The 24,934-nt window shown below is 39.6% G+C and overlaps 1 protein-coding gene across 1 annotated transcript in view; it reads right to left on the bottom strand.

The window, feature by feature from the left end:
* Nucleotides 1-24,934, bottom strand: part of LOC121326901 (cytosolic carboxypeptidase 6-like) — a 260,712-nt gene that overhangs the window by 1,709 nt on the left and 234,069 nt on the right. Inside the window, exons 10-12 of the mRNA XM_041270542.1 lie at nucleotides 22,822-22,974; nucleotides 16,815-16,977; nucleotides 307-400 (exon numbers count right to left, since the gene is read on the bottom strand). Coding sequence (XP_041126476.1) covers nucleotides 307-400; nucleotides 16,815-16,977; nucleotides 22,822-22,974 — 410 coding nt within the window. The remainder of the gene's footprint in view (nucleotides 1-306; nucleotides 401-16,814; nucleotides 16,978-22,821; nucleotides 22,975-24,934) is intronic.

The raw sequence follows: 24,934 nt of genomic DNA, 5'->3' as shown, positions 1-24,934 counted from the left end.
ATGAGAATGACAATGCAGATTTATTGTGGTAAACTTTGAAATGGGTTAGCATGCATTTGTATACATAAATGGACTGTCCCGTGTAGAGTAAGTGAATATTACTATCATGTATTTAAACTTCAGATATTATTGTTCCCAGTACTTGTGACAAATGCTGTTCGCATATTGTCCACACTCCTTTAATTTATATTCAAACTACAGCAAGTTCAAATTATTTTTCCTTTCTCAGAATAACTAGCTGAAGCGATCATTCCGATGTAGGCCTTGAACAATGGTAAGCAGCGTTTCTGTCAGAGTGACCCTTACCTGCCAATGTGAGTCAAGCTGTTGTCCGTGATCAGGTTGTTGAGGCGGTAGTAATCCAGAAAGGTGCGGCTTACATTCCTGCCCAGCTTCATGTCTGTGGTGCAAGTTAAGGGAAAGCTTCCTCTATTGTCAGACTTAGCAGTGCAGTATGAGTCATTCAACCGTAGTTTCAATCCTGTTCTTGTCAAGTCACTAATCTTGGCTGGCAATGCCCAACAAGGTAAGGCACAGACTAGCTAGGCTGGGCTTCGCTTCCAGGGTTCATCAGCTAGGCAGCATTACTCCCTGAGTCTAAAACACCTGCTATGAATAAACCCATACATGTCAAACTGTTAACTAACTCTATTTAAAATGCACCACTACTGTATATCTTTATTCTTGTACAACTTTTATCACTAAAACCTCTGAGAAATCTGTCAATTGATCCATTTGTCAATACCTACATTTGAGCTTGAGCTGTCTATGCACGTCTATTCATTTTGCAGGGCGAACGCTTTATTAATGTGTGACCCATTCCTTCGAGCTTGACAGTTTAAAGGTGAAATGGAAAGGCTGCAACACAAATGTGTTATTTTCTTACTCACATGTCAATTATGTTATTCCTGTTTTTCAACACATCATTAGATCTATGTTTATTAAGTTTAAAAACTCAACAAGGTTAAAAGCCACAAGCCACTAGCTTTGGTTCAGTATGCTACAGCCACAAGGGCTTTTTGTTTCTTTAGAGTTAGACAGATGGTTAGAGAATGAGACTAATTTGATTATGTCTCCCTTTCAACACAATTGCTGTTAACAAGATTTATTAAGTGTTTTCATGAATTAATGGACACTCAATAGTGGTTAGAAATACTAAAAGAATATACAATTAAATGACAAACATTTCAAAATACATTTGTAGACATTGAAAAAGACTTTTAGTCAAAATGTTTGTCATTTAATTCTATGTTCTTTTAGTATTTCTAACATTTAGTCTTACACTGATTACCCCAGCTGATCTTCAGCAGCTGGGCTTGTGGCTATGAAGCTTAAATTAAAAAAACAAACAAAAAAAACAAAAAACAAATGTTGGTTAAGGATTAATCCAATAATCCATTCTACTTTTGAAAAGCCGCACAAACTGATTCTGCAATCTTGGTTTACTTGGAGTTACTTGGCGGGGGTGCTAAATAGGAAACTGACACTTTTGTGTTTTATTTCCAGTGCATTTTTCTTGCCCTCATGTTTCAATTGGATGAAACTGCAAGCACAGTGCCGACCCCTGCCACTGCATTACATCCTGCTGAGGTTCAGGGTAATAACACTTCCACACAGCCATTTTCAGCTGTAATTATAGTTGGCTAAAGTGGTGACAAAGAGAGACATATCAGCCATTTCCCATATTACACACCTATCACTCAAAACAACACCTGACATTTATTTAGCGTAAATGCATGTCACTTATACCAGCAGTGCTCTATATTTTACACAATACAGATAAAAATAAATGGAGACAAGAAAAAAATAGAAGTCCTGTATATCGAAAAACAAATACCAGTCACAAAATAAACACCCAAGTAGTGACTGACAAACAATTTTATACCAGCGTAAGATCAAAAGGAGACGTGTCTACTCTATAGGATGGAAATGTTTCCTACAAAATGAAACATTTGCTGTGGAAGTCGTTTCACTTTCAATGGAACTGGGGTTTATTTGCCGAGCTTGCCCATGACCACATTCTCTATTCTCTATGTGTATCGAATCCTATGTCGGCCCCTTTCAAGGTCCCTTTTCCTACGTCGTTTCCATTTTTTTTTTTTACGTGACCTCCATCAGTAAATAATATCATACTTTAGTATGCTAAAAGTTGGATGTAAAATAGAAAGTACTGTGAACACTTATTTTTTGACATGACCTGGTGTCCCATTATCTATCGCCAGTAGCATAACCAGAGCCATATAAGGAAAGTTCTGGACTTGTCTTATCCTGGGATGTGAACAATGTCCTTACAGTGGCTTGCAACATTCAATTGAACGAGTAGTACAGTAGTGAAGGTTCACTGTTTAAAATACATTTACCACTGCGCATGTAAAACATTGACAGGAGCCGAAACGTTCAACGTAGTTTCTAAATGAAGTTATTATACTCGGCCCTGTGTATAAATACACGTGACATTTACATGGAATAGCCCCAGCAGCTCTGTTTTAAATGATGAAAGTATTTATTTTCTCTTTTTTGTGTTACGAGACCTCCCAACTTCTCTATCTTATTCCCACAGATGTCAGAAAAGCATGAATTATTTAGAAGGCTGCTATAAATCATTATCTGGTATCGTTCATACATTTTTACTGACATGTTTTATTCATGCAATTGACTATAATAACTGGCCTGTGCTACTCCACGCTTTTGCACATGGCCTCCAAGTAAAAGCACATGATGAATTCATGGAATTGTTTATCAAGTGAGACAGTAACATCTTGAAAAACCATTCAGATTGTACTTAATGGAAATAGATTTAAATTAGGCAAATTATGTTCTAAAGTCCTACCTTGCTTTAATTTGCTTTAACACTATTGTCACTTGTGCAAATGTGATCAAACTTTACACAGATATTTTTTACAAGATGTTATTGAACATACTGCAACCAGTGATAGGGAGGAACATTGTCTAGGGACAGTTCAAGCTCATCTCATCACAGTGACCGCTGCTGGTCAGGCACCCCAACCAGTCCAGATGAATAACAGAGGTTAATATTCAGACCACATGCAGCAGTGAGGTCACGTGGATTTGGCATTTCAAGTGAGTTAGAATGTATCAAAAACAAAACAAATCCAAACAAATAAAAATATAAAAGCAAGGAAAACTTGGTTACTACATTATACAAGTGGTGTATGTTTGAAAAGGCAATAATCTCTGTTGACAAGAGTCCATTACTCTGCAAAGAAGAAGATGAAGAAGAGAGTCTTGTCCTGTCTCTGCTCGCAATTCCTCCAGGGTTTACAGCTCGTGTAAGTGGCAGTGGGTACCCTTTGAGTTACGGTACCCAATCTCACACTGAACCTTTAAATCTTCCCCAAAAAACCAACGCTCTTTTTTAAATAAAAAATTCTCAGCACGTCTCATTTATTTATTTTATTAACCAACGGAACCATTTGCAGTAAATATTCAGACAGACCCTGGCAACCAAACTGTGAAAATAAATAACCAGAGGACAGCACATCTCCCTCTGCATCAAGCAGGGTAAATCAAGGCGTTATTGCAGTAAGGTCAGCCAAAAATGTAGAAGGCATCAAACAGTGACATTAACTTACAGCCTGTGCATCATTTAAATTGATGGGGGCTTCAGTGCTGATCCGGGGGAATTAATGCACCAGTGTGACATTATTCAGAATACATGCAACCCTCTCACTAAAACAGCACACTCTGCTCATTTTAGACAACACTCCTTACCAAATGACCTTCAGTGACAATACAGTTTCAACAGTACAATGGCAATGCTTAGGTTTGATATTGATGAATAATCCACTATCTACATAATAATTTTTTTTTTTCTGTTCAATTATTTTACCCTCTATGTTCTCCCCAATTTGGAATGTCCAATTATGTTCCCTCACCGCAGCAATTCCTCACAACAGCTCAGGAGAAATGAAGGTCGGTGGGCATCTTCTGATCCCACGACTGTGTCCCCTTTCACCCAGCAACTTGATCTCTCCCATCTCTGTTGAGGAGCCTGCACTAGCATGTGCAACTTATACGGTCACTACTTCTGAGTACCTCTCCATCTCACATCCTCTACATTAGGCTCTACCATTATGACTTCTCAGACTGGTTCAGTTCAGACTTGCAGTCAGTTCCGAGGAAACAAAGGGAAAATGTCTCTCTTTGTGAAAACACTTTTTTTGTCTATGAGAGAGAGAGAGAGAGAGAGAGAGAGAGAGAGAGAGAGAGAGAGAGCACTGTGATTTATCTTACAATTGGACTGTAGTATAAACAAATACAAACAAAAAAACATACTTTGATATTGTTTCTTTAAAAGACACACTTGCTACTTAGCACAGTATAGAAAAGCATTACCAAAAATATAGTATTTCAGCCTAGTTAAACAATAAAAAAGTAAAAATATAATACTAGTAATTACATTTGATTTATACAGTTGTAGCCCATTTAAATGGACATGCTTTTTACAGTAAGGCTAGAACTAAAGACTGTCACTAATCAACTGCATATTAAAACTTGGAACAGAAACCAAGCATATGTTGGCACAATGTAAAGGAAAAGTCATATTATATGGTTTGTAAACAAGAAGTACAATGGATATGAAAACAAAATCTGTATCATTGATACATCTAGAGGTTAAAACAATGTGGCAGTGAATCAGTTAATTTTTACTGAACCATAATTAAACATAACTACAAACATCATAGAATACAGCTGTGTACCAAATATTGAGACCTTAAAATGGCAGCCGTGTTAGATCAGAGAGCAATGTCAAGGTCATCAACAAAGATATGTTTTCTTGTACAAAACCCATAAACTTGACCTAGGGGCAAATTAAACAAAATGTTACGTTCTCTTACATTTCAGGTTTGATTTGATGCTTGTGTAAGAGAAACCTCAAACTGGAATGCTGTATGATTTGCAGAATGCATCCACCTTTGTTTTAGATTGAATCTACCCCCAGGAGAATCCCAGAATTTTTCAAAAGTCTTTAGGTCATCTGGAAACCAAAAAGTCACATGACTCCTAAATGGCAGCCATCTAAGTGGGGGTTAGATTTGCCTTAAGAGTTTCTTTAACCGTGCCGCAGTAGGCTAATTGCCTAGCCCTTCATGCGTTCCACAGCTCACATTAAACTTAAAGAAAGAAGACAAACTTTTTACCTCTCTGCCTCAAAGTATACACCACGATGAAGGCGGAAAAGTTTGTCTATTCGAGTAAGACCTCTAAGTTTTATTCAGATTTCCACGTATTACCTGTTGATGACGTATTGTTTTCCAGTAATGATTTTTATGTGCTCAGTTGCATGTGTAAGCGAATGGATATTTCAGCTGCCACCTGGTCCCCTTTGGAAACGCCACGCTGCACCTCAGTTACCAGCTTAAATATTGTTAAATACAAGAAATAAATAACAGGCGGGGGAAACACCACACAGTACTGTTCCAGTATTGCTGCAGAAAACACGTTTTTGTATAAAATCAATCAAACCAGATCAAATTCTCTATTTAACCAGGCAGAATTGCTTTCCAGGGGTGACTTGGGTAACAGGGCAGGGGAAATGGAGAATATTTTAAAGATAACAATTTAAATATCTGAGATTAGGGGCATTCAATATGAAAATAAATGTGTTTAAGAGAAATAGGAAAATCTGAAATTAGAGAGTACGATTGTAAAACTTTTTGACCTTACCAAAAAAAAAAATGCAATCATGCCTTCTCACACCAGCACAAAGGAAATTAGGGCCCACTGACCTGTAGTGGAGTTAAGCCATGACAAGTGCCAGGCCTGGGTTTAACATCTCAAAACCTCTTCAACTGTATCCTAAGACCATGCTGGGGCACTAGTGGCTGAGAGAGAAAGCTTCCTACTAATAAACCAACTTCACTTTTCCTTAGAGGTCCCCCATCCAAATATTGACCAGGTTCAACTTTTCTTAGCTTCTAAGAAGCAGATAATACTAGGCTCAAAGCAATGGTAATACAGTTAGTGATGGGTCAGGTAAATGTAGTCATGGCCCAATAAACTGGTTGGACTAGCCTGGTTGCTCTTCGCTGAACTCTCCACAAAGATCCCATGTCTTTTTTTTTTGTAGTGCAAGGAACAGAACTGAACACAGTGTTGTAAATGTGGTCTCACCAGTACATTATACCGGTAGTGCATTATATTCAACCCTTATCTTACTTTATTTGCTTTGTACTGTACAACTATAACCAGGCTCTTTTTTCCACACTTTTCATGAGCACTATTTTCTGCCCCCTCCAAAATAAAAAAGAAATATAGAAATTAAAATACCTGTAATGGAATTTCACAGCCGTAAGAAGCAAACTCCACACAGGGAAGCAATACTGTATTGTAGCCTTTCTTTAAACTCCTCTGGAGCATACATTTCTCCCAAGCCGAGATCTTGTTATCTAGAGCAGTTACTTTTCTGCTTGACATGATGAAGTGCCCAGACTGAGAGATTCTGGCAAACACAGCATCACCTCAAGACTTCTCAATCATTTTTACATTAGAGATGAGACGAGAGCGGTGACTCGATAATTTGACCCCCTTAAATAATGACTCTTCGCAGAGCGGGATCTCACTTATCAAGGCAGACAAGCTGTCCTTTTTGTGATGGTGGTGAGGAAAGGGGGGTTCACTGTGAGGCCTCTTATTATTCAAACACCCAGCAACCTGCCCGACCACAGCAGAGACAGTCACCTTGGCCTGGAAATGTCTCATCTCCAGGGGCCACCATTCGTCAATCAGCGGGCTGTCGGCCGTCTCTGTTGCTGTCCTTCGTCTGCAGTATTTACAACCCATCTGTCTGGCACAAATGCACCTTCAGCTCCACCGGGGAATTAATCTCTCTTATTCCAGCTGCATTTTCCAATCCTCTTTTACTTTGAAAATTGAATTTTTGGTCTACATGCGTGCACATACACAATCACAATTACGTGTCCACTCAACATGCACACACACACAGGTATAGTAACTTAAATCGATGTTGATATTTAAATGTATTAATTATACACAGCAGATTTGCTGCAGGCATCTTACATGTGTAATGCCAATGATAATGACAATGACAATGACAATGGTTCTGTACTCAACTGTGGCACAATGGCAACTACCATCATACAGTGCTGTATATTAAAAGGGTATTGACCACAGTGGTATTGAAACAAACATCTGCATTAACACTCTCTATAGGCTGCAGGGTCACCATCAGCAGCTAGATGACACTGATTCAATGATACAAGTCTGTAAGCTGGTTCAATTATTCCGGAGATAAACATGACTATTGCTCAATGATTATCAGCCTCCAATTCCTTGAGGGATGTAATGAAGCCTGTCCACCAGAATAACAGACAGCACTTTTGAGGCTAGAAAACACAATGGATAGAAAACACCAGTAAACCAAGCCTCTGCTGTCAGATCTGCTGTCTTGTCCATTGTGACTAAACCAGAAATGTTATTCAGAAGATACGTATTCAATGAGCGAGCAATTGAAAGTTAATGTCTGCAGTGAAATCTGAATTGTCTGCGGCATGTTTGCAATATTGGAATCAGCAGAATACAGACTGTTTACATGCTGCAGAGTGGCTGTACTAACAACTTCTGAATAAGCTATGACAGGAATGCATTTGTTTAAAATTTTGTCTCCAACTCCTGTTATATCAGTTTGTCCCGTCTTTTGCTGCAGTCGGTGTGGTAACCACAAGCTAGATCATCCATGACTAGCCAACACTCAACAGTACTACATTTAGAAATACAAAAAAGAAACTTTGGTCGGTGAAATCAATGACAAACATTTCGATCTGAAGACTTTCTCAAAGTATTCAATGTTCAAAGTGTCTTGTTGGATTGTGCCCCATTTCTCTGGGATTAAAGACCACAACATGATGGTCAATGAGCTAAACAGAGAAGTGAGGCCACGACATTCAAGTTCATCCCACAGGTGCTCACTCCGAATGAGAGCCACAGACTTTGTCAAGGAAGACGAGACCATCTCATGGGACCCAATCATGGATGACACCAGGCACAAATGGAAGAGGGTCTCCTAAAAGGCCACTGGTAAAGGGCTAAACTCCAGTTTGTTAAAAGTTTGCTCTGTCTCCTTCCCTTTGCTCGTCCTCTCTCGGCCCTGCTCTAGATGGTGCTGTGTTGCTGACTGGTGGTGGATAATAATAGCCGTGCTCCTGAGGTGAACAGATGGCCTCTCTGCTTGTGATGTCATATTAAAAAATCTATTACTGCAACTTCGTGATGAACGGAGGAGACAGTGGCATAGGATAAGACTATCTCCATCGCAGCTGCAAGGAGAGGCCATCTCTGGTTGGCTGACGGCTGCCTGCCTAATTAAGAACAGTTGGAATCATGGACGCCCTGCTGAAATGGAAAATCAGCCAAATTGCTGTCTTAGCTTTCATCCTGTTTGGAATTTTCCAAAGCAGAAATCCTATGTACACCGGCAAAGTGGGTTAGTCTTTCCTAAAAAAAAAAAAAAAAAAAAAAAAAAAAAAAAAGAAAAAAAGAAAAAACCACACACACACATACTGTAGAGTACATAAAGAGCCTACATGTCTCCTACAACCTAAATAGGTCTCACCAACCACATGCCGATTCTGATGACATGAGAACTAGAGGATCTAAGTATGTTGTTCATGTGGACAATCAAAAACCTTGATTAGGTTAGCCTTTGGAAAAGTCAACTACCTGGAAAGCAGATCACAATAGACAACCCTATCACCATCTATTTTATGGCTACTGTGATTCCAGATTTTTATATCACATTAGTGTACTCTATGGCGCCACTTTCACAGATTTATAAATTGCTATATATCCATGGTGACTCTGAAAGGACAAGGAAATCAAAACAGAAAGGCAGTTACAACTGAACATGCCTAAAGTGAGCTTAAACCACTTCAACACATGCAGTACTCAAACACCACCCCCACCAACTCTCTTTGTCTATTGTGACGGAAAGATGAGTTCTGGTGATGAGTCTTCCTCCCGACCTGTGAGGGCGCTAAAGAACAAGAGGAGAAGTATCTGGAAGGGCTGGACTGACAGTTCGTTTCCGGGTCAGGGAAGTGGGTCAGCCTGGAAAGAAGCGCGACTCTGTTGAAAGACCGTATTGATTTGAAAGGTAAACGAGAAGCAGCTGCAAGTAATAAGGCAGCTGCAACCGTTTACCTCGATATCATGCAGGATTACATATAGGGGCCAGGGTAACGCTGATCTTTTCCTTCGTTTGGGTTAAACGATTGGAGAGCGAGAAGGACTGAGAGAGGAGCTCTCAGAGTGGATTGTGTTCGTGTTTTGTATTGTTGTGTCTGTCCGTGTAACTGTCTGTTTTTGTATTCAGCACTAGACAGTTAAGCACTCCTCCGGAGCTGTCGCCAGGGTCAGCACGATCCGGAGCACCACTACACACCACACAAGCTGTGTCTGCACCAAGCACCTGCACGTCTGCATGCACCCAGGACTGGTGACCGCGTCTTGTGTTTTCGTTCCGGACTGTGCCCTGTTTTTGTTATCCCCGTGCTTTACACATTGTTGTGTATAGACGGGGATTTATTATTTTACAGTCACCAGACCTGGATTATAATTAAAGCACCTTTTTTTTCACTGAAATACCGTTGTCTGCCTGTCACTCCTGCATCGCATCACCGCTACACTTGTTCCCCTTACCAGCCACTTTGCCACACTATGTACATGTATAGTAGGTGAGGCTGGCAGAGTTAAAATGTCACACTATTTCATTGGAACGAGGAAGGCTGTACCGTCTCAGTATATAGTATTCTCCAGACTAGCAAAAAGCAGCTCAAAGCCAAGCAAAGGCAGATTCACAGAATAATAACACCACAAACAGTTCTTTTGACCTTGCATATTTACATTTCTTATTTATTCAGGCAACAACTCATCTTTTCTCCAATGCACTATTAATTGCTCATACAGAAATCAGCTTTAAACCCCCTGTTGGACCAGCCAGCCCCTAATCACAAGGCTAATTCTCATTTTTATTTTCCCCCCAAAAAACTGTATTTTAATAGCAGTTCTGGGAGGTTCAACACTGTAGAAGTATGTCGTCTCTGTTCAGGGAGAACAGCAAGGGCAGAGAACAAGGACATTCCCTATAAACACTTTCTACTTCAGCATGGCCTTGTCTTGTTTTCCACTACACAACATTATGTTGTCCTCAAAGTAGTTTCTATCCAGCAGCTCTGCAATTTGAAAGGAATTCAATGCATTAGGACTCACGGCAGGAAGGCTCATTCAAAGTGCCACTCTCTCCTTTCCTGTTAATTCCTCATGCCCCATTGGTACAGGCAGGGGAATCGAGAGTAAATTACTGGACGCTGGGTAGCAGAATGCCAGCTGAACTCATTAAGAGTTTATTCTCTTGTCATTCCATCAAAACTATACTGCAGTAGGTACAAAATGGTCTGATTTAGTGCTGCGTAGAACAAGCAGACACTCAAGGGTTTTTGCTACTCATTAAGAATGTATGCCATTCAAATTAACATAACATTTACAAGCCTTCAAGACTGGCATAGGGTTTCTTTACCAGGTGATTTGAAAATAAATGGTTGTTGTTTCCATTGGAATAAAATTATTTTGTTTAGAAGTCAGTTTGTTAAAAATGGACACCAAGTATTTTGGCTAGTGCAAGCTTTGGGTCCCTTATCTCGATCCTCCAAAGTTGACCACTGCTAAGTCAGAAACATTCATTAAAACAATGGACCCTTTATTCACAGAGCTTTATTTTTTAAAATCTGTTGTGATGAATAAGGACCAGTGTCTCTTACAAGTGTCGACTTCAGCATACGTGCAAAACCTATGCAGATTTTACAAATGTTACACTACGTTTGGAGCCAACTGGTATTTTTGGTATGCCTTTACTGTGCTTTACTCCATTGACATTGAAATGTTATTTACAACAATATAAATCGCTAGGGACAGAATTAACAAGTTAGGTATTTACTGTAGTCAGTACTTTCTGACTTTTTTGTAGTCTGTGCACTAACTATGTCAGCATAACACTAAACACGACTTTCTGTTCTTAGTGTTTTTGCCACTTACAAACAGATGAAATCAAGACATCACTATATCATGAACACACAGCCATTCGAGTGTCAAAAGAGCCAGTTAACAAAATTAATTAATACAGCAAAGTCGCAGAATCTGTGTAGAAAGCAGAAGAGTAGGCTTTCCACCTCAGGGTTTGCACATAGTACCTGGCCCTTGTTTCCAGTGTGAAAGAGGCAGTTATTGCCTGGCACATACTTTTCTATGAGCCAACAAGGACAGTCTTTCTGTTCTTCATCTGAGGTGAGGCACCTCAGGTCTGTTTCTGAAAATACGCCTAAAAGATGATTTCTGAAATAAGGTGGTTTTAGAAATGACCACTAGAGTTGGGCAACTGTAATTTCTGCTCCCTTTGCAGCTATGGTACCTCTGATTAGCAGGTCTTCTGGAAGCTACAGCTGAACAACTTTGTTGTTGTGAGAAGTAGACCCAGAAGCACTTGTTTGCTGCACAGGAAGTGTGGTAAATAAGGATCTAAACAGAAACAGCAAAAGAGAATGTCAGATGTTACACATGACAGGCAAGAAAGTCAATACGATATAAATGGTATAAATGATTCCTTTAAAGACTACTTTTGTTGTTAGATTGACTTTGCATCATTTTCTGTTTCAGTCATCACAGCCCCATGACTATTAATGGTTCTGGTGTTCCAAATGTACTCGCATCATAGATCATTTTTAGAGTTTGATTAGAGCCACAGGTTAGCTTTAAACTTGGGAGTTTTAAAAAGTCACCAGGATGTCATGTGAATCACGAAATGATACAAAGTGAACCATAGAGGAAGAATATATGAAATAAGATCACATTTCATACTCGTGACAAGTCCTAGTCCGGCACGGTAACAAGAAAACAATGCCTCAACAAAGAAGCATTTCCTCAACCATTGTGAGAAGCGGTTATTAATCAACATTTTAAAAGACTGTAATTACTGTAATGCCAGACTCTGGTATCCCGCCAGGTAAAGCAATAATTGTAGTTGGGAGGAAACAAAACAGGGAAAATAATTAGCCATCTCTGAGAGCTGATATTCGCTTAACAGCAGTTAGAGTGATGATCTGACAAAACAACAGAGCATGTCTCTTTGTGCAAGTTGGCAGAATGTACACACAGCGTGCAAAGTCCATTATATTAACCATTGCCAAACCTCCACTGAAACTGCATCAGAAAGATAAGGCTATGTCTTATACATTACTATCGGTATTGCTACGGGACTATTTAGAAACCATTTAAATGGTTTTGCTTGGGTTTCTTCAAAGTATTTCACTGGAATTCTACACTGGGATCCCAGTGGTGTTTTTCTAGTTTTGCAAGTGGAGTACAGCTCATAACAGGGCCACAAAAATATTTGTTTCAGTAAAGAAAAATGGCTCTGCCACGCTGAGACCGCCGAGTGAAATAAGCTCTTTTCATTTCTTGCCTTGGGCAATACCAACAATTCCAACTCATTTCGATTCTCTAAGGAGATGATTTATTTAACAAGAAAACGCTGGTTTCAGGTTTTTTTTTTCTTAGGTTTTTTTTTCTCCCTCACTCTGCTGCTCCACAATGTTTATAGCTTAGTGATTGCTGTGTTTGGGAGTGTTAGTTAAAGAGTAGGGGAGGCTGAAGGTTAACGATGGCTGGGGGTGAGATTCTTTGCAGGTGTCAGCTAGTGTTCAGGAATGGGTCGACAAGCAATGGGAATCTCCTGGGACCCACACAGGATCAAACCAGTGATCTCCATGAACCGTCTATTTTATTACATTTGTTTATTTAAAATATTCACCAGGACAGCCAACCACATGACGCAACCATTACACAGAGCCACGTTACACAGAGCCACGTTACAGTGCCACAGCCGCACACCGTGGGTGTATAAAGGCGATTAGAGCTACTGAAATGATTCCATGAAATCACTGTCCTGTATTTCCATGTGTTATGTAGTGCAGTTTTAAAAGGAGCAAATGCATTTTCATTTCTTTTTTTATTATCTCTAGTACTTTAACAGAGTAAAGAAAGATCTGTTTGTTTGCCTTACTTTCAGGTAGTCTCTTACCCTTGCACTTCCTTGGTTGTTTCTCCTCAGTAGTGTCTTTGGATAGGTCATAGCGTGTCGGTTATTAAAAGTAGCAGCTGGCTGGTTAGGGTGTTGGAATGGGATTTATTTATTTTTATCTCCAGTCCAATCATAACTACTAAAAGTGTGGCGTGCAAACCGGCAACTGAGCCTTTAACCTTGACTAGTACTGCATGTCATGATGTAAAATATATTTCTGTTATCACGTGTGCTTCTTTCAAAACTGCATACATCTGAGACCCACATAGCCAATGGTAGTGCATGTCAGGTATGATTAATACATTATTTCATATGCTAAAAACCTTCATGAAACTGCTCTTGTTGTCTTGGAAATATCACTGTTTAAAGCGCCATTTACTGTAAAGACACAGGTTCGAGTTTCTTTCTGTATTGCTGCTAATACACAGATGCACGCTACTGTATAGACACACTCTGGATGACCTGGGTGTCACCTTAATTCACTTAAAAAACTATATTTGAATAACTGCTATAAGAACTCCTCAGAATGTACAGTAAACATGTCGGCCCCCTCTCAAAGGACTTGTTTGATAAAACATGTGTTTCTTTCAAAACTGCATATTTGAGGCCTATGTAGCGGAAAAACAGGTCAGATTTATGTAATTAATTTGCCAGCTGCAATTTTGTTTAAGTAGCAATTGGTATGGTACTGCTATGCTCCTAGCCTGTCCTGCTTCTTTGTACCACAGTAGTAAGTCATTTAGAGGCACTTTTCTGTGATTACCAACAAACACACACACACAGATACGTCGGTATCACTATCAAACAACATTAATCATGAAAAAGTTATAATTTGAATGCGCTGGTTACACTTGTGAAACAGAAACACCTTTGACTGGAGGTCACAACTTTGGAGAAATATTATTAAAAAAAAAACAAAAAAAAACCTACCTTCGAAGGTCTGCGTTTATAATTTGTACACTCTGTAGATCAGGCAACTGAACCGGAAATAAAGACATTCCTAGCTCCTTAGACCTACCTGACCCCAATTTCTCGCTTACAGGAAAACTCTGACGCTTTTCACGCGGTTGGCCTGACATTTTCACAGCTAAAGCTCATATCCTACGCTAATTTTAAACGCTTGCTTTAGCCTCGGGCCTTGCTATCAGTGACCTTCAATAGAATGTATTTTTGAAGCACAGACCTGGGGAAGGTGGGCCCTCTCACAGACCCTGGTGGACCCCCGAGGCACAGAATGCAATAGCTATTAAAATGTTGTGCCATTTTGTATAATGCAGCACTCAGCTCACCATCCATCTTTTTCTTCCTAACTCGTGCCTTTCAATAAATAGAGCAGAACTTTCCTCTTCACGAAAGATTGGAAAGATGTTGCTTTATAGGCCTGGCAGCTTCCTGTGTTTTTATTTATTTATTTCCCTTCAATGTACTGTAACTAGAACACAGCGGGGGTCAATTCAATTGATCTGAACAGTGGTGGGTCTTTATACAGAGATGGATATCATTCAAATTTGTGGTCCAAGGTTATGAAAACAAAACAGCTAAAGGTTTTAGGGTGTCTCCTCTGTGTATTTCCGTCTGTAAATTAAAATAAAAAAAACTTTATCATCTCTAAAACAGGAAGCATAAGGAGGAATCCAAATGCATCCAATTCATAGTGTTGTGACTGGACACATAAGGTTAAACTAAAGTCATAAAGAAAAAAAAATGTCTATTTTTAAACTTTAATTTGCATCTAATTTGTGACTGATCAATAAAGTGATTGATTTTACAGTATACATGAGAGCTTCCCAGCATGTGTCAGGTGCAGCAGTCTAAAAATTATAGGAACAGCTTTTGACAGCTTCACTTTTACGCTACATTGATCAGTCACTAAAAAAAATGAAAATGAAAAGTTAAAAATACTTTAAATGTTCAAGCTGGAATGAATCGATTTCAGTGAATCATTTCCTAATTACATTTCCTCTTATAAAAGTTTCCCGGAGTAAAAGCACAGCTAACTGTAATGAAGCACAGTGAAGGCGCGGTAAAGCATAGGGATAAATTGTAAAGACCACAGAGGTATGGTAAAGCATTTAAAAAAAAAAAAAAAAAAAAAGAGGTAAACTGTGGTGGGCTACAGTATATGCATGTGAAAACTGAACAATGATTGCGCAAATGTACTGTGTTAAACTTGTATAGGGGATTACATGCTATAAAGATTTGGTTTACCCTTGTGACAGTCTGACACACAGCAGAGGGAAGAAAACCTTGCCTGCTTATTCACCCCACATGTGAGTCACTGTCCGTGCTTGTGTGTGGGTGCGGGAGGGTTACATACAATTTAACACTGTATTTTTAACATTTCAGTTATTTTGGAGGCGATATCAGCTCTTTTGATCCGATACTGAGTTTCAAAGGAGAGTTAATCATTTTCTTATGTTTAGAAAGTGTGAAAGGCCTTAATATTGGTCCCTCTACCCTTGACAATATTAAATATTCTTCATAGCTCTTATTATTTTTTCTTTTCTTTTAAGTGGCATGCGATATTTCAATCTTTTAACTCTGTTGGATCAACCTACTCTGTAAAGTCCTACCACAAAACAGACAATTATCAACCTGTATCGCCAGGTTCAAATATTCTCAATAACTTGTTCTCAAAAAATATTCACACAGCAGCAGCTGTGAATACAAAAGTTATTCAGCCTAGAGTGTGTAAAAACATGTTGTATAAAACATGCACAGTATAGAGTCATGGGGCTGAATAGACACAGAACATTTTGGAATCAGGAAAAGAAAGACTGGTTGTGACTTAGTCCTCTACATCTCACTGTGAATTGAGCTTAAAAAGGATTGTTTGTGACAACTACACAGAAAATGGTTATAGTTTATCTCAATGTTGAATCTACAAGAGAAAGCAAACAAAACTGAAAAACAACACTAAAGCAGCAGAGCTATTTACTCCTGTGGTGAACACATTGGAACTGTGGGGGACAAGGATGAAACCAAGTTTTTTTTTTAAATTTTTATGGCAGTTCAATGATTTCACATGTTTGATCTAACGGAAGACACTGCTGAGCAGTTACACAGAGCCCTATTCCAGAACTCTGTGAGCACTTACAAGGCAGGCTCTGAAGTCACAGCTATACTGAAATCACTTAGCCGTATATCACAAGCTATAGCACTGCATTTCCTGCGCGAGATCACTCACATTTCTACATTGTGCTGTGTTACGATACTGCACAAGATCACACAGCTCCTAAGTTTTAAAACCCAGAGTTTAAATTCAAATTCCACATCAGTTTCCAAAGTCTGTAGTAATGCTTCATCTCACCTCATTATGGATGCTGTCTATAACCCGACTCAGATTTGAGGGTGCAAAGTGAAGAACCCTATATTCATTACACCCATTTCATACAGATGGGAAATCACAAAGGCCAATTAAAACACCAATATTTTGTTAAGCTACTCGTCAGAAACAAAGAATACATTGAAAATGATCGCATTAAGTAGCAAAGCCCCTGCAAGCCATTGCAGAAGAATCCAATTTCATGATTTTTCAAACTGAGTCAGCTAAATAATAAATACTCTAAAACGGTGAGTGATTTATTACATTATTTTGGGAGTGCCTGAACCATAGCAAAAAAGAACAAGCATAATTGTATCACATATACAGTAAGCCCAGATAAGAGCGCAGTTCAGGGTTTGTCGTCGTGTGGAAGGATACAGGTCTCCTCAGTATAGGGGACAGGCACACTGCTGACCCCTGCCATGTAACTGTAGAAGGACACCTCCAGTGTGTAGCAGTAGGATGTGTCGTCAAGGAGACCGCCCAGGAAGCGACGCCCAGTTCCTGCCTTCACCACATCGCGGTTAAAGGAAGTGCTTGACTGCATGGGGGAGAGAAAACACCGCAATGTCAGTGCTACGACAGGAACAGGAACAGATATCTTTCTCACTGTGTTCTCATTCCTGTGTATGGCAATATAGGTTGTGATTATTATTACAATGGTGGTACCCTTAACATCAAAAGATTGCACCCATAATTAGCTTTGAATTACTGTGTATGTACTGTGCACAGGATTACATCTATACACAAAATAAAAAGTACAGTATTTTGACGAATCCGTCACAGTGACTGGCTTCTCATCCGTTATTTATCAATATAAAATAAAACACAACCAGACAATAAGTGCATAGTGATTAATACAGTCTAACTGAATACAAACAGAAAAGTTGTATTGCACAGGGGAAATAAGCCTCTAGTAATTTAAAGCCAATAGATGATAGACTCAATAATAATCTTGCATTATAAATCAGGTGCTTTATTGATCCAGAGGGGATTCATGAAGTATTAATAGAATTATGGTGAACACGGGTGAACACAATGGTTTCTTATGGCTGTAGCCGTTGCTAAGGGCATGCAGGGCTTGACTGCCTAGCAACCAGGTAAACACACCATAAAAAGTACAAATTGCAAACATACTGTGCAAATTTATCAGGCATATTCTGATACACAAAAAAAGTTAATCATGGTTATCTTCTAAACTTGCTAGAAATGGTAAAAATGGAAATGTCATAACTGTTAAGATATGCCTTGAAAAATTGCTCAGGCTAAAAAAAGGAAAAAACATAAATTTAACAGAAATACCTAATCTTTAAATGTGAAGTGACAAACTGTCCCCAGAATTGGAATCAGTTTAATCTGAGAAGGGTCACGTATCAACGTGACCATGTAGATTTGACAAACCGAAGCAGCACATACCCAAGCTATTAATTCAAAACGCAGGGCAATAAACTGAATTTTACACAGTCGGGATAACTCGCTATGAAATAACTTCCTTAACTGGAACTGTTTCCTACACAAGGCAAAATAGCTCTGTCAAGAGGATTTCTGGATATTAGAAGACTGCTGTTCTGTGTTTCTTCAACATGTATCTCTAGTGTTTCTCCAAGTCTGTCTTCAGCGCTGTCTCTATATGCACTCGACGGGAACTAGATCCCTTCTTCTTTTCCATCCCCGGCTTTTCAATACCGCTATTATAATCGTTTTTAATGGTTTTGTATTGTACTGTCTCCTGCTTACATAAAACTGTCTTTACCTGTGTTAGGTTTTTCACAAAACTTGACCATTCTTCTCTGTAAACTACCATACTTGTATAACAGTGGGCGGGCTGGCTTGGTTAATCAAGGCCAGAAGGCAGTATAGAGAGTCAAGACTCGGATTGCAAGTAAAAGCACAGAGCACACTTGTTTTAGTCGTTGAATGCTTCATACTGTACAGTACACTGCCTAGTTCCACAGTTCCGTTCTATAACATCCATGTCAGAGAGACCAGGTGCTTCTATTATTCAGCCTGCTAGTTAACCCACATTACTCCAGATACTTCTACGTCTACACACCCTCTTCCCCGCTGAGAGACATTCAACAACCAAACAGTTAACTAACCATGACATTGCCTGCACTTATTCATGTTTTCACTATGCATTTAGCCTGCTTTACTACGCTGTGCTCACAGGATGCTGCAGTAAGAAATAAATAATAACAATAATTAGGGCAGCAGTCAGTCCTGCTTGATGGAACGCTCTCTCTAGCTCTGTCTGTAATGCGGATGCTGTTGCACATCCCATTTTCAATTTATTCTCCCTCCTTTGATATAAGGCATCTATTTACTCCAGCCATCCACTCCCTGCTGCTCCATAACACTGTCTCTGAAATATGGCTGCTATACAATCTACCTTCACTGGAAGGCTTTCGGCCATAATACATTTCTACAAGGTGTCTCTTGTTCTAATGCTATCTATGATGTAAGGCAGCTGTAAACTCCACCCCACTTCTCGCTCATCCCTGACCCTGTGCAGGAGATATAAAACAGACAGAGCTTCAAGACCAGCACACCAATGAATAGTAATATAACCCAACAGCATATGAAAGAAAGGCTTTCATGTTAAAGGGGAGACTGCTACAATCTTCTTACTGGGTAGTAGAATTTTTTAATTTTTTTATTTAATGTGTCCAATTATTTTACCCCTGTTCTTCTCCCTAATTAAGAGTAGGTCCACTTATAGTCCCTCTCCACAGCAATCTCCACAACAGCTCAGCAGAACTGAAGGTCAATGGACATATCCCATCCCTCTGGAGCGCCCAGGAAAGACCAGCTACCTGACTGTAGGACCCTGCACACCACGCAGCTAAATTAAAAACTTTTTTCCCCCCCTGTGGGCCCTGCCTGTAAATAATATTGTTTTGAGGTGTTCTGGTGGTGGTTGGCAGGGATGGGGTTAATTTCTTATCCCTGCCAAAATACATGTGAGAATGGGGCTGGAGCTAATTGAATAATTGATGATAATTAGGCCCCAGCCACATGGTATAAAAAGAGGAGAAAATCCTTTGTTTGGTGAAGAGAGTTGGTGAGTGAATAGTTTGTTACTGTGGTGATGTATTTTTGGTTGATAAAGTTCAGTGAAGGCTCTGCCCAGCATAAACAGTTTTGTTTTTGTTTAAACCTTTGTTTTGGCCCATGTGCCTTTTTGTTTGCACTTTGTTATTTTGTTCATTAAAAATGCACAGCCACGCTTAAATTGCAGCTTCCTTGCCCCTGAGTCTCCTTCCCTGCCAATACCACCTGGGCCCAAAATGCTATCCTTTCACACACCCCAAGACTAATAACATTTTAGAGGAAAGGCCAGATATTGTCAACATAGTCCTGTAAGGTAACAAAGCTTTTGTCATATGCAAACTATAGTGTGCCTCCTAAGTAATCTCTGGGATTGATTATGATGTACACTAATTGTCGGAGAGGGGTTCTGTCTCTCTGAGGTTCAGGCCTCCCATCCATTCTCATTTCCCTGACACAACCTTCTATTCATTACCAGTGAAGTCAGGCGGGTGGACAGGGGTCCCGCCCGACCACCACAAGATAACCCTTAGTGATGGACACTCGTTGGACCAAACACATTACCACAGGGGTTGCTATGGAGATAAACGCCAAAGAGAAGCAGCCAGTCGTGTTGGCAAATAAAAATAAATGATGTAGTGATCGCTGGAAAATATAAGGAGGTGAAACAATATTAGCTCACTACATTATGTAATTATATGGCTGCAATTACAATATTATTTAATAGATCTGAAGAATTGCAGAAAAAGTATTAAACGATCCACAGGAACACTGAATTTCCATTTCCACTACTTTTGGTTTGGAACAGATCTTACACCATTTTAGGAATACTTATATGTATGACGGCCATCAAAGTAATTCTGTAGCCTTTATGAAGGCGTTATGAATTCTAGACAGTGTCCAATTCAATAAACCAACACGCATTGCCAGTATGACAAAACAGTAGCTCGCTAGTCAATTTTGCCAAATGCCCCCATCAGTGTAATGAGATTATGAGAATGTCACTGTCACTTTGGCCTTGGTGACGAGAGGAGAGCTAAAGAACAGCCTATAGAGATGGAAATGAATGGTATGCTGCAGAGATGCCCCGAAGGTCAAACTGAGCCACTGCAAGGCTAAAGGTTCGTCAAGGTGCTCAAGTGGCTGTCTCACTTGCATTATGATTAATCCCATCTCACTAATGCGGATCGGCAAACCAGACAAATGGTCCCGGGAATGCATTTGTAGTATAAGGGATCACAGACTGCGCACTTAGCCGGTGTGTCAACAAGAGACGGGGACGGGGGTGAGGGTCAGATGGCCTTATTTATAATGCTCCGCTTTCTCAGTTGTTTGTTAGAGATTGAGGAGGAGAGAGAGAAGATGATAGGGTAATGTCACAAAGAGCTTCCCCGCTGTATAACAAAATACCAGAACATGGTCCATGTATCTGGTTCTTTCTTCCCAAGTCATGCATTTAGGACATGAGTTACTGCTGTCTGCTGAAATGCTCACTGACCTCAGTTCACAGGGGGGCAGGTTAGGTTGCTTACCTCATGCAGGAGAATGTTTTACTGTTGGACACCCTCATTTATTTACACTGTTAATAAAGAACTGTGCTGTGTTTAAGTGTATGGCTCTAATTACAGCATTCGTCTGTATCAATTAAAGTGATTGTAGGTAATAAACCCATGCCATCAATCTTACTAAAAGCATGGCTTGTAAACAGAGTTTTATTTGACCAAGTGTAGTCAAAGATGTCATGTTTTGAAATGAAAATAAATGTTTCCTATAGGATTTGTTTCTTTCAAAACAGTACATCTGAGACACAAACCATAAGCACATTGCATGACAGAGAAACTGTATGGAGCGGTTTTGTTAGTTACAATTACTTTAACAATGTATTTAGAAATACTAAAATAAACTTAATAAATTAAATGAAAACATTGAGAAAAGAAGTTAACATCTTGAAGACATCCATAAAGACTTCCAGTCAATACTTTTGTCATTGAATCTATTTTGTTTCTTTTAGTACTTCTTAATAACTATAGGAGTCATACTCCATTCTTTCTAAGTGTGCAGCTAATAAAACAGTGACAGACCGGTACTATCAACCTTAGCTGAGATGAGCTTCAATTCGTTATACAGCTCTCAGTGTGCAGTTTGAAAGGAACTAATTTTAAAACATGTTATCTGATATTAGAACAGGTTAAAGCCATCTGTCTGCCAAACCTTGCTTTCCTTAGCAACTTATTTGGCCATTGTGACCTAGGAAGTGAAACTCGTTTGCTACTATGTGTTTTAGCGGCAGAATTCTGCAAACATAGCCCAAATGTGCAACTGTAACCGATTTCAACACTTTTAAGTTAGAGAACAGATGGCAGGTTTACAAACTTTATCTGGGAAGAAGGAGGCAGCTGTGTGATTAACTTTTCAGTTTTGCTGACAGTGCAGCAGCTATCCGCAGCACCTCAGAGGTGGATAATGGCAGTGAACAGCAGACTGTTCTTCAACTCTAAAATGAATGCATCATGGGTTACCAGTAGGGGTAAGTAAGACTATCACTGATTCCATAAAAAAAAAAAAACATCCTGTATGAGGTATGAATCCTATTAACACTAAGCATGGGACATATTTGGGATGTTGAGGCATTTTGTTAACCCTCAGGGAAAATGTGTTTAATCCCTTAAAGAAGCTATTATCCCTGGTTCAGGAGGCTACCCTCCAAGTTTGGGGAAGGATGAATAAATATTCACTGCCAGTCTTAGCAATCCCCACTGCAGCCAGAAACTAATTCCTGGGAGGCAGAATAGAGAACAAAAACCCCTCCCTGTCGGTAATAATTGGGTAACATTTGGGGTAACACTGCGCTGAAAAATATACAGGGATATTAAGTGAGCAAGCAAGGATGTATGCATTAAGTAAAATACATACCTAATCAGTTTTGCATTCCTATATAATATACAGTTATGACAACATGGTTTTAAAAATGTTTGAAGAAGGCACTTTAAAATAAAATAAAACATATTCTGGGATACAAAGATATTTAGTAGGGGCAATGGGGAGGAGTGGCTTAAAAACAGTGAATAATCTCTTCTTCTGCTGGGGGGGGGGGGGGGGGGGGGGGGGGGTGGTGAGATCTTAGGTAAGACACAGCTGGATTTTATTAGAAAAAGTAAATGAAAGTCAAATGTGTCAGCCAGTGCCTTCTACAGTGTACTTCAGTACACTTCACAACACCGAAGAAGGCACTGGCTGAAACATTTGTCTTTTCAAGTTCTTAATTAATTTTATTATGCATTATATAGACGGACGTGTCTGAGCACAGGCAGTGAAGGACGGAGGCGTGCGTGCTTACGAAGGAGAAGTCGGGAGCGTTGTGGCAGACCAGTCTGGGGAAGACGGCCTGTCTGTGGACTCGTTCCTCCACCTCGAAGACATTGCCGTACATGAAGCCGTTCATCATGGTGGAGTGCGCGTGCACATCAATGTAGAACTCCAGGCTCACCCTCTGTGTGGAAGACACCAAACACAGGTATGCTGTCAACAGGAGGCTATGCGAAGAGAGTTATACAAATATGGAGTGGAGCTGGAAAACTACTGTTCCCAAGGGGGACCCCACAATGCGCCACTCATATTTCAATCAGAGCACCAGCTTTGTTACAGGACCAAGCATGATCTGGACACTCTGCAATGATTAGAAGACAATTTTCTCTCCTGGCAAACTTTCCTTAGTGAGTGTTGAAAAAATGCAACTCCCTGGTTGATTTGCCTATGATGTGTGAATAGAAATATCAAAATATATTGCAACACGGAATGCAGTAAAAACAGTTTTACATAATCTCTCAAAATGGTAAGGGACAGTTTAAAAAAAAAAAAATTAAGGAAAAAATAATAAAATGAAATGTATATACTGTGGGTATTCAGTATATATATTTCATTTTCTTAGTTTTTTTTTTTTTTTTTTTGTAAAGCGCTATGGTCAACAGTTTACACCAATCCATTAAACCATGTCATTCTTGTCTGTTTTCAAACCTGGCTGTGCACAACATCCACATGCGTTACTGATGCGGTATATTGATGCTGTCTTCCAGCCCATGCACCATATTCAGATCTGTTATTATTGTCTGTATGCACAGTGTTGGGACCTCAGCACTAAACTGCTCCAGGGCTGCTCGTATCCCATGAAACAAAGTCATTGCTCAATGTTCTGTGAATGATTAAATAAATACATAAACAACCACATCAATTAACTGTATCTCTGTATTCATTAACCACTAACCACATCAATGCTGTACATTTCCATTATATTCGCTGAATGTTATGATCAGATGGTAATATAAGCATATTTTGCTTAATAGGTGATTTTATAGCAAGTTAGAACTGTAGGAATATTAACAAATGTTTTTTTTTTTTAGACTGGATATACTGAGGGGTTATTGTTTGTATTTAAATCCTTGATTCTAACCACTACATCCCATCCTCAAACACAGTCTAATCATTTCCCAGTGTTCTTGCTTTTTAATTAGAATGACTAATAACGTTTTTTGTGGATGCCTTCTGGAATACTATAAATGAAAGTGTTGGTAGCTAACAAAACATTCACTACAGAGGTTACATGTACATAGTGTTGTACTTCCTTGGTCATTTCACCTGAAAGAGATTGTTCATACTTCTTCAATGGCTTTTTCCAAACAGCTGCTTCCCAGACACTGCTGCTGGGGAGAAATGACCTAGGAAGTGTAAGTCTATGAGATTTGAGAATATAGAATGGAAACTGAGAACATTCGCTAACCTTTCTTTCAAAACTACCCATTTCACACCTAGCTAACAGAAGTTCAAAACAGGTCAGATTTATGGAATTATTTTGCTAGCTACAGTCATTTTAGAGTATAAGCAAACAACCCAAAATATATTCAACAACATGAAAGAAAGACCATTGATTATGACCCTAGTGCTAAGAAGAGGTTAGACTTTCAAATCCTGGTTAGAGTCCCCTTCAGAGCCTTGCCTTTCCTCTCCATCGAGGTGATACAGTCTCATTATCCATTCCACACAGCTCCTAAACAAGGGGGAAGCTCAGCCCGTGAAGGCAGTGTTTGAAATTCTGCTCACAGCCAAAGCAATTTCCCATCATGCGGAGTGCTGTCAGCCGTGCCGATGCCTGCCTGTGAAATATAGACGCGCAGAGTGGGCCATCGGCAGCCAGTGTCAGCCTGATGGATTGCACCTGAAAGGAAGCAAAGCAGCTCGCCATTAAGGTAGCTCCATCAGCCACTTGAAGGAGATTCGGGAGTCTAATAGAGGTAAAAGGCTTTGTAATCGCTAGCACTCTCCCGGTAAAGAGGAGGTCAGATCAAGAGGGCTTCCAGGCTTCACAAGCCAGACTTTTCCACTGGCTATTGTCTCCTGTAGAAAATAACAAGTCCGATTTTGATTGCAAAGACAAAGGTACTTTCTGAAAATCACGA

Source organism: Polyodon spathula, chromosome 14, assembly GCF_017654505.1.
Source record: "Polyodon spathula isolate WHYD16114869_AA chromosome 14, ASM1765450v1, whole genome shotgun sequence".
Taxonomy (NCBI): Eukaryota; Metazoa; Chordata; class Actinopteri; order Acipenseriformes; family Polyodontidae; genus Polyodon; species Polyodon spathula.
Note: the sequence above shows the minus strand (reverse complement) of the source record. Positions and strands in the feature narration are given on the sequence as shown.